Source organism: Myxine glutinosa, chromosome 8 (assembly GCF_964187855.1).
Source record: "Myxine glutinosa chromosome 8, kmMyxGlut1.1, whole genome shotgun sequence".
In the NCBI taxonomy this organism is placed as follows: domain Eukaryota; kingdom Metazoa; phylum Chordata; class Myxini; order Myxiniformes; family Myxinidae; genus Myxine; species Myxine glutinosa.
The window spans coordinates 2340199-2350961 of record NC_136268.1 but is presented as its reverse complement, the minus strand read 5'-3'; the positions used below and the strand labels follow the sequence as shown (position 1 = coordinate 2350961).

The window sequence follows — 10763 nt, the reverse complement described above, 5'->3', positions numbered from 1 at the left end:
GTGAGAATACTTTCTGAAGGCACTATAGGTGTAAACAGAGGCTCGTTAAGAAAACAACGAGGCAAGCTAAAAGATAATGAGAAGGATATTTTGAGGAATATTAACCATAATAACAAGGCATTCTTTAAATACAAGAAGAGCAAATAACAGGTGAAGACAATAGTGGGCCTATTGAGGAATAGCACAGGGAGAGTGGTTAGTGATGAAAGTGAGATGGCAGTCCTATTAAATAGTACCTTTGCTTAAGCATTTACACAAGAACAGTCGAGAGAATTACCAATATCAGAGAATATCTATCAGGGAGATGAGGACTGACTTTTAAAGGTGATCCAAGTTGGAGTGTACAATTTTAAGAAACAGCTGGGAAAGCTAAGAGTAGATAAAGCTCCAGGCCAGATAATATGCAACCAACAGTATCGAGGAAAGTGGTGGGGAAGAGCAGCGTGATGCTAACCGATGTCTTTAACAGCTCATTCTCCCTTTTGTCAGGAAAAGGTACTAGAGGATTGGAGGGCAGCAAATGTAACATATTATTTAATTTTCAGATGAAACAAAGCTTGGGTGTAAGGTAGATAGCAGAGCGTGGGATCACGTTTAGGAAAGTCTGTCTTAGATTGGGCAAAAGATTGGCAGATGCAGTTTAACGTACAGGAATGTAAGGTTCAGGGGATTGCAAAGACCAATAAAATAGGGATTACATGATGTAGTAAGGAGCAGTGTTAGAGCATGTAACGCAGGGGAACAGGGAACGATCGGGGGGTGTGACTATATACGGAGGGAGGGGGGGGAGTGGGGTGGGGAAGGGGTGGGGGAATCAGACAGGACCGTGCAAAGCAGTTAAACGTAAAGTTATTCTGTTTTTAGGTTGTATTAGCCAGGGGATAAATTATAAATCCAAAGAGGTAGTGTTTACACTCTACAGGAAGTTAGTGGGGCCTTTAGATCTAAAAAAAAACAACAATCGTGCACGGTAGCCTTTGGACTTTAGATCTCAAAAAAATTATCAGCTTCTATCTTTTGATTGGTGAACCAATTCTGTGACCCAATATGCAAATTCTTAAAATTTCACATCAATTGGACAAAAAAAGACAATTTTATGCAAACTTGACTTTTGTCCTTTTGATCTAAAAAAAAAAAAACCAATCGACTCCTACCTTTTGTTTAGTGAACCAATTCAGTGATCTGATATGCAAATTCTTAAAATTTCAGGTCAATTGGATGAAAATTGATGATTTTATGTGATGCTGACCTTTGACCTTTTGATATTTTGTCAAAATTATTAATTTGCCTTCTCCATATTATCATAACGAAGCTTTTTTGAAAAGTTGATGACAAAACTCGTGGTAAATTGAAATTTCAGGTCAATTGGATGAAAATTGATGATTTTATATGATGCTGACCTTTGAACTTTTAGCTTTTTGTCAAAATTATGAATTTGTCTTCTCCATATTATCATAATAAAGCTTTGGTGAACATTTGATGACAAAACTCAAAAGGTAAATTGAAATTTCATGTGAATTAGATGAAAATCGATGATTTTACGTGACGCTGATCTTTGATCATTTGATAAAATTTATCAGTTTGCCTTTTCCTTATTATCATAATAAAGCTTTGGTGAACATTTGATGACAAAACTCAAATGGTAAAAATGTTATGGCCCAGATAGACACACACATACACAGACACACAGCCAGACAGGCAGACAGACAGACAGACACACAGAAGTGATTCCAAAACCCCGCCTCCGACTCTGCAGGGGACAGCTAACAAGAGGGTCCCGGGGGCGGGGGGGGGGGGGGGCTCGATACCATGGTGTGGGCAAGATTACTCAGCTGTGTAGTTAAGACCCCCAAGACCCTTAAGACCGCTTTGACCTTTAAGACCCTTTCAATGCTTTATACACCTTTATATCCCTCAACCCCTGAGACGTTTTATACCCTTTAGACCCCAAGAACCTTTAAACCTTTACACCCATTAGGTCCCTTTCGACCCCTCAGACCTTAACGCCATTTACACCCCTTACAGGCTTACACCCTTCAGACAGATTAGACAGTTTGGACCCATGACCATTTAGAGCTTTAGACCACTTGGACCTTTTTAGATTACAAATAAATTACAAATAAATAATATAACTAATATTATAAATACATTTGTACAAAATAAATGTTTGTGTTATGATTGGTGAAAATGATGACTGCACAACTCAAGTTCAGTCAGGTCATCATTATCCTCAGTTTAAACAACTGACGACGTGCGGTGAGGTGAGTGTAGCGAGTTGATCCATGCCAATGTGTATATACACTGTATATATCTACATACATACATATTCTGATTCTGATGTGCCATACTCTTCCAGATCTTACATCTTCTCAGATGAACATCTTAAATATTGTTCCCAAAGTAACTCTTCCAGATGATAGAACACTCAAACATGGTGTGAAGGAATTTGAATGAGTCTAGTTTCAGCTCAAACATCAACCTAATGGTGTTTCTTGATACATGACAAAGGCACGGATAGAGTATAGAATAAAAAACCCCACCTTTGGAGGCCATTTTCCCCCGCCGAGCAGGGGTTGGCCCTTTCCGGGCACCGCGGTCCCCTTTTTGAAGCAATGTTTTATGGCCGGATGCCCTTCCTGCCGCTAACCCTGTTAGTCGCCTCTTGCGACACACAGGGACTTACCAGTGAACTGGCACTCAATTTGCCGACCTCTGAAGGATGACAGGCTGAGTCAACCCCCCTGGCGTTAATTCAGTGATGACCGGGATTCGAACCCAGGATCCTAGGATCCCAACCCAGCACCGTAGCCGCTAAGCCAACACAAGGCTGTGCACGGATAGAGTATGAAGAACAGTATTCATGAAAAAAACATCATTGTAACAATAAGATTGATCACACATGCATATTGATATGCAACAACGTTCCTACAATTAGAAACCTAGACATGTACGTGATTATTATTGAAGGGTAAAAGTTGACTCACCAGGCAGTGACAACGCTGGCACCCAGAGAGCCAGATCTCGCCACTGCGGTGAGGACGTGCGGTGCCAGGCTGGTGGCATTGCTTGGCAAGATGCCCGTCACACTCCGGACAGCAGGATCGTTCGACATTGGGGTTTTCACACTCGCACACGGTACGGCGGCAGAACACTTTCCCGTTCTGCTCTCACACACCCAGGCAGATACCATAGGTACAAAATGAACGGCACCAACCGTACCTGTAATAACCTCCAACATACCAATGATATCCTCTTACATTTCACAGGTGTGCAAAGTGGAGTTTGTGTATAGTCTGCAGACTTTGATTTGGTCGACATAGCCCCATGTTTTCAACATACCATGGACAACTAAACATAAATTGTTTTCAGTCTAAGTCTACCTGATAACAAAATCCTTCAAGAATATTCAAACCAAGTTCAGGGTTAGATGCTTAAAGAGGAACCCAAACGCAAATTTCCATTCAAAATCATGAATCCTGGTCTAATTTGAGGGGTTATTAATTTTTCTCAATCACAAAGTTTCGAAAAAAGCCCTCGTGTGGATCTTCGATTTCGCCAGGTAGTCCAAGGGCCAATATAGGTTACCTGTACCGCTCAGTGTCGTCAGGCAGTTGAACTGAGTTATGGGGACAGAACGGACAAAAGTACCAATTTTTTTCCTGGGTGTCATTTATATATCAACAGCATTAATATTATAATATGTGTCACAAATTCTGTCATTGATTACTATGATTAAAATGATACTTTATGCAAATTATATGCATTTTAAGCACATTCTCTGGTATTTCAACACTAAATTAATAGGTAGCTTCTTTTTTTTTGTGTGTATATACGTGTTTGGCCCAGGTAAATAATATTGCAATGTTAAGGATGAATTGATGAATGCCTTCCATGAGTTTTATGGTAATTTATGCAAATGTGGGCATTTAATTGCATTTTCAACTTAATTGGAATGATTTAATTGTGAGCTTTTCTTTTTTTCGACTGGATATGTTTGTTCTATTCAGATAATTCATATTGCAAGCTTTGCTTTAAGATCAGTTAAATAAAAATGTAATTTTAATGTAAATTTATGCAAATGTAATGTAAATGTCTCGTATTTCGCTGATGTTTCAATATCAAGTGATATGATATCACTCATCTGATAATAACATGCATTACTGATAAAGAAAATGTGGATCATAGCTCGAAGATTGGCAGCTTAAACCTACACATGGAGGATAAAAACTGAAAATCAAATTGATATGCCTTCTGGAAATCTACTTTTCACACTTGCGGACCCCACAAAGCTCGGTGCACCTCCATCCGGCCTTCTTATGAGCACATCTGCCAATGCGGCCTCTCGTGCTCTTGCAGCCACACTGGACTAGTTCATTGCAGGCTTTGGAGGCAATAGGTAGAGTGGTCCAAACTGGAAGACAAGACCGGCTGTCTTTGTCCAATGTCCAGCGCCATGACATGGGGTTGGCGTCTGTTGCTGATTCAGATGACTGGTGCTCCGGATCCCAGCCTGATACACAGTCCGCTCCAAGTGCCGCAGTAAGGCATCCTGAGTCGGTGGCATGATGGATTCCTGGCAGAACATCTCCTTGCGGGCATCGTTCGCAGAGCTCAGCTGGCTGGTCTTGTCACAGAGAACAAAAGTGAAAAGCTCTATTCGCTTGAAATGACTGTTGTCGAAGTCCAGTGTAGGGTAGGGATGCTGTGCTACATGTACTAACTAATTTGAGAGGACGTTTGGGGGAGAGGCAACGCACAGAGTTGAGCAATATTACTTTACCTGAAGTCTATGTTGGGAGATCCGAAAGTCAATTCAACACTGTTGGGATATTTGTTTTACTAAGCGAGTTTGTCTAAAGGTGTTTTATAGTACTACATGCACACTGGCATCTTTCTATGAGAAATGAATAATTTGCATAAATTAACATAAATATGTAGCCAAAGGGAATTGATTTTAACAGAGAATTAAATCATTTATGTTAAACACCCAGAAAAAATTTCACTGCATTAAGTTTAGAGCTGGTAATTTACACTTTGAAGAAAATACCTATAAATACATGAAAAATGCATGTAATTTACATAAATTAACATTATAATCATGAAATATAACCTCAGACAGTTTAATTTAATAATGATTTAGAGAAGTGATTACACACAGGCAAAAAGTATTGCCTACATACAGTTTTTGACCTTGTAAGTTACAATTTCAATGACCGGTACTAATAAATACATGTAATTTGCATAAATTAGCATAATGGGACCTATCAAAAAATTAAAGCTATAGGTCTAACAAGCACCTGGAGAAAGATTGGTGCTTTTGTCTGCTCTGTCCCCATAACCCAAAAATATTGGTCGAAGCTGTCTGACAAGTGACGTCACACTCAGAATCCACCTTCACCCTAATGGCGGCTTACACAGAGAAACAGTGCATGTCGAACTCGGATTCCAATACTGATTCCTCCGTCATTAGCAACTCTGAAGGTTCTCAGTATGTTGAAGCTGATCAGTGGAATTTTGAAGAAACGACTGGAGGCAAAATTAGTGATGGAAATGCTTTCAGGGGAATTATGGAGGTGTTAGTGAAGTGAACCTTTCGAGGCTTAAGTGAGCGATTCAGACAAAGATGGTGACAATGGAGGTGTTAGTGAAGATGAAAACGCCGGTGGTATGTTCACTACAGATTGGTAGGTTTTGTTTTTCATTTCAATTGACAGTTTATAAGGGATTTTGTATTAATTTATGAATCAGTTATATGACCTCAGCAGAAATACCCATCATCGACCGACAGCTGACACAGCCCAGGCACACTTGGACACCGCCGACAAAATGGGTGACAAATGCTTTGTTCCACCGTCGCAGGCTGACCAGTTGTCTTGTATGTTACAGGTTCATCCTGTTTCCTGCTTTCCAGGTACGATATTTGTGCCTGTGGTCATGCCGTGTCCGTGTGTGTCATACCATGCCCGTGTGATGTCATGCCGTTTCCATGCTGTATCGTGCCGTGTCTGTGCTGTGTTGTGTTGTGTCATGTCGATCTCCCCACTCCCGTGGAGGGAGTAGTAGTGCCAGGGGGAAGAGAGGGGTGGGGTAGTGGTGGCTATTGTTCTAGGGTGATGGTTGATGGGGACTTCTGGGAGGATGGTGGAAAGGGAGAGGGGATGTGAGGTGGTGGTGGGTATTGTGGGAGACTGCGGGTGATGGCTGATGGGGCTTGTGGGGGGGGGGGGGGCGGATGGCGGAAGTGGGTGTGGTGCTGGATCGTCTTACAATTTCGAGTGATGGCTGTTTCTTCCGCTTAATCATGGGGATGGCATCCTCTCTCAATCGTGGCAGCTAATCACAAAATCCTTAGCCATCTCTCTTGGTTCATAAGAGTGTTCTGTAAAGTGTTCCAAGCACAAAAGCGAACTTATTGTGGGCCCAATACACATTCGGGTATTTCGGCCAAACCGTGTCCAATTTCAGGCAAACTTAGGGTATTTTGGCCATTGGTGTAGCATGAAACGATGTCAGTTTGTATTACTATGACCACCAAGGTTGCATCGATTAGGCATATTTGGGGAAAATCGAAATTTATTCGCAGTTTGACTTAAATAGTACTGCAATGTAACCCGTAGACAACATGCATTTTAAGGCAATTTTCCCTGCTAGAGCGGGGGTTAGCCTTGCGGTCCCCATGACAATCTTCTCCATTTTGCCCTATTTTCTGCATCTCTCCTTGTTAACCCCCTTGCCCGCATTTCTTCTTCCACCATCTTTAGCCAAGTCTTTCTCGGTCTTCCCCGTCCTCTACTTCCTTCTACATTAACTTCCATCACTCTTCTCAACCAGTCACTTTCATCCTTCCTCAATACATGACCAAACCATCTCAACCTGTTCCTCTTCACAGCATCAATCACAGGCAATATTCCCATCATCTTTCACAATTCATCATTTGTCCTCCTCTCTCTCAACGATACTCCGCACATCCATCGAACCATTCGCATTTCCACCCTTTCCAGCCTTCGTTGCTGCTCTACGTTCATTACCCATGTCTCGCTCCCATAAATCATAACACTTCTCACACATGCAGCATACACCTTGCCCTTCAGCTTCAGCGACACTCTCCTCCTCATCAGCACGCCACTCAGTTCCCGAAACTTCTTCCATGCACATCTCACTCGAGCAACCGTTGCCGAGTCTGATCCACTTTCTCCATTCAGCATGTCTCCGAGGTAGCAAAATGTTTTCACACCTTCCAGCTTCACGCCATCTCCAAGATCCAACTCAACATTTCCTCCATCTGCAGCTCCCTCTGCGCACACCTTACATTTGAATGTAGCTGCCACACTGGTTAATGACCCTCTCAGACCACTACATTTTTGATGAACCCACTCAGCGCACATTGTACACTGAATGGAGTTCACTCCGACACCCTTCCTGCACACAGCACACGGCCACTTCCCAGTTCTTTCCACCTCACCACATGCTTTACCACTTGCCATCACCTTTGTCTTTCCGATATTCACCTTCAGACCATTTGTCTCCATACATTCCTTCCACTTGTTCATCTTTTCCTTCAGTCCATCCATACTTTCCGCAATCAACACCAGATCATCTGCATACAACAACTCCCACGGTAAACCCTCCTTTACGTTCTGAGCCAGCACCTCCATCACAGCTACAAATAGTAGTGGACTTAGTACCGACCCCTGATGCACTCCCACCTTCACCTCAAACTCACCACTGTTCCCGTCCTTCGTCCTTACAGCTGTGCGTGCTCTTTTGTACATTGCCATCACTACTCTGATCAACCATTCCTCCACTCCTAACTTCCTCAATGCCCATGTCAATACTTTGCGTGGAACCCTATCGAATGCTTTCTCCAGATCAACAAACCCAAAAAACAACTTCTTCCTCTTATCCATGTACTTCTCCTGCAACTGCCTCACAATGAAAAGCGCATCTGTCGTTCCTCTTCCTGGCATAAATCCAAACTGCATTTCGTCGATCTTCACTTTCTTCCTTATCCTCCTTTCCAACACCCTTTCCAATACCTTCATTCCATGCTCCAATAACTTTATCGCTCGGTACGAGCCACACTCCAGAGGGTCACCTTTCCCCTTGTATAGAGGGACGAGGGTACTCAGTTCCCAATCCACTGGAATGCGGCCTTCTTTCACCACCAGATTACAGATCTCTGTCATTCTCTTCACACCCCAACTTCCTGCTGCCTTCAACATATCTCCCACAACTCCCGTCGGCCCTCCTGCTTTTCCACTCTTCATTGCTTTTATCGCTTCCTCAACTTCCTTCTCAGTTATCTTCTCTGCCGGTCCTAAAACTGGGTTACTCTCTATGTTGCCATCCCATTCATTCTCTGTATTCAACAGCATTTCCATATATCTTTTCCATCTTCCTTTAATTGCATCTGGGTCGACAACGATTTGTCCCACTTCATCCTTCAAGCAACTCACCCCCATCACATCACACCTCTCTTTCGCTATGTGCTTTGCAATCCTGAATACTGCTTTCTGACCCTCTTCCGAATCCAAGCGTTCTCCGAACATTTTCCTACATGCCTCCTGCGCCTTTGCTACCTCTTTCTTTGCAGCCTTCCTGGCTGCCTTATAACTTTCATGCTCTGCTGTTTCTGCTCCCGTACCCTTCGCCTTCTGCCACTCTTTGAACTTCTTCCTCTTCTCGTCAATCCTCTTTCCAACTTCAACATCCCACCACCATGTTTCCGAGTGCCTCGGTGGTCCTTTTGTCCATCCACATACCTCACCAACGGCTCCCAACAGACTAGCTTTCATTGACATCCAACCACTTTCAAGCTCAACCACATCATCCTCGACCCTACTCAGCCTCTCTTTCAATGCCTCCCCCACCGTCACCTCCTTCAACCTCCACACCTTCACTCCCGGTTGGCACCCCACCCGCCGAGCTCTCCCCGCACCCCTCACCCCTACGTCGCAGACAACCAAGTGGTGCTGCGAAACAGCCCCCTCCCCCGGGACCACCCCCGTGTCCCGGAGGTGCCCCCCATCTCGCCCACGCACCATCAGGTAGTCAACGGTTGTCGTCGACCCACCCGACGTGCATGCAACAAGCTTACTATCCTCTCCCTGGAACCGAGCACTACAAACCAACAAATCAGCTCCATCAGCAAACCCCAAAATCCTCCCACCCTCTCCACCTCTCACACCATATCCGCAACCCCCATGAACTCCCTCAAAACCATCCACACTCCTTCCCACATGTCCACCCAGGTCCCCTCCCACCACAACAACCTCCCCATCCCCCACGCCTTCCATCAGCCTCTCCATCGCACACCAGAACCTGTCCCCCTCCCCATCGCTCCGACCAACCCGCGGAGCACACCCCGAGATGACGTTCACCAAGAGCCCCCCAATCATCATTTTCACCATCACCAACCTACCACTCACTCCAGTCACACTCACCACACCGTCCACAAACTCCCCAGAAAACAGGACACCAACACCATCCACGCCCTCCAGGCACCCCTGCCACACAAACCCGCATCCCTGTCCCTGCCCACCCCCCACCACCCCCACACCACCTCCCCTCCATCCCGTCTCCTGCACACAACACATGTCCACTCCTCCCCCGACCAACACCCCCACCACTTCCCCCGATCTCCCCGTCATCGTCCCCACACTCCACGCCCCAAACCTCAGAAACCGATCTCCACTTCGGGCTGTACCCTGCCCACATGTAGTTGCAATTGTCATGGTTCTCTTTTTGAGGCAATGCCCTTTATGGCCGGATGCCCTTCCTGACGCCAACCCACCTAGTCGCCTCCTACGACACGCAGGGACAAGGCGTACCTACTCTTATCCAGGGTACACACTGGGAAACGTTTAAAACATGGAAATCCTGGGGGGGGGGGGGGGGGGGGATCACCGCTGCGGTTTAAACATATTTAAAGAAATATTTCAACAAAACCATGAAAACAATCTGGGAAAAGTCTCTAAGTGAGAACGTGGATTTGAGAAAGCAGGAGCAGAGGTGAAAGAACAAACGAGATATAGGGGGCGGGGCACAAGTCGAGACGAGGAGGCCGCACGAGACACCAGGCCGCGCACGAGGCGCGGACAAAGAAACGACTAATTACACACAAATTTGCAACAACTACAAAACCAAAACCAAATAGAAACACAATAACACATACACAACAAAATACGCAGTGGAAATTTGACAAAGAAACGAACGGGAAAACACTCAAACTTTGATGCCGTGGAGAGATCAAAGCAAGCCCCGTCGCTCGAGGGACCGGAAGCGGACTCAAAGGTAGGTCAAGGACACTAATCAAATATCAGGTGCACAATTTCAATGCAGGTACGCTATTATGATGCAAGAACATCTTGGAAGGTCAAGTGCTCTTTGGGATTCTGCATTGGAAAAATTGAGCGATGACAAAAAACACGTTATGTGGTCAGACCGCCATTTGACCTTTAACCTTCAACCTGGAGGATCATGATGTCAAGTTCAAATGCAATATATTCTAGGCTATCTAGAGGTGGCAAATTCATTCTGATTGGACAAAGCTTAGTCCAGTTACGGTGAAAAATGTTAAAATGTGGATAATTGGGTCATGACCATAAATTATGTGAAGGTCAAAAATGATGTCAAAGCCCTGTGAACTTTATATTTACATTATCGATGCAAAATTTCATTTCCAAAAGTCCCGTCCGGCTCAGAGATACAGCTCGGAAATTGATACAGCTCAGAATTTCAGAAATTGGGAGGGCAGGAAGAAA

The 10763-nt window shown here is 44.5% G+C and overlaps 1 protein-coding gene across 1 annotated transcript in view; it reads right to left on the bottom strand.

Annotated features, from left to right (window-relative positions):
- Nucleotides 1–2888: 2888 nt before the first annotated feature.
- The window catches only part of LOC144893207 (kinesin-like protein KIF13A), a 64969-nt gene continuing 57094 nt past the window's right edge, over nt 2889–10763 (bottom strand). Inside the window, exon 4 of the mRNA XM_078782868.1 lies at nt 2889–3161. Coding sequence (XP_078638994.1) covers nt 2940–3161 — 222 coding nt within the window. The 3' untranslated portion in view covers nt 2889–2939. The remainder of the gene's footprint in view (nt 3162–10763) is intronic.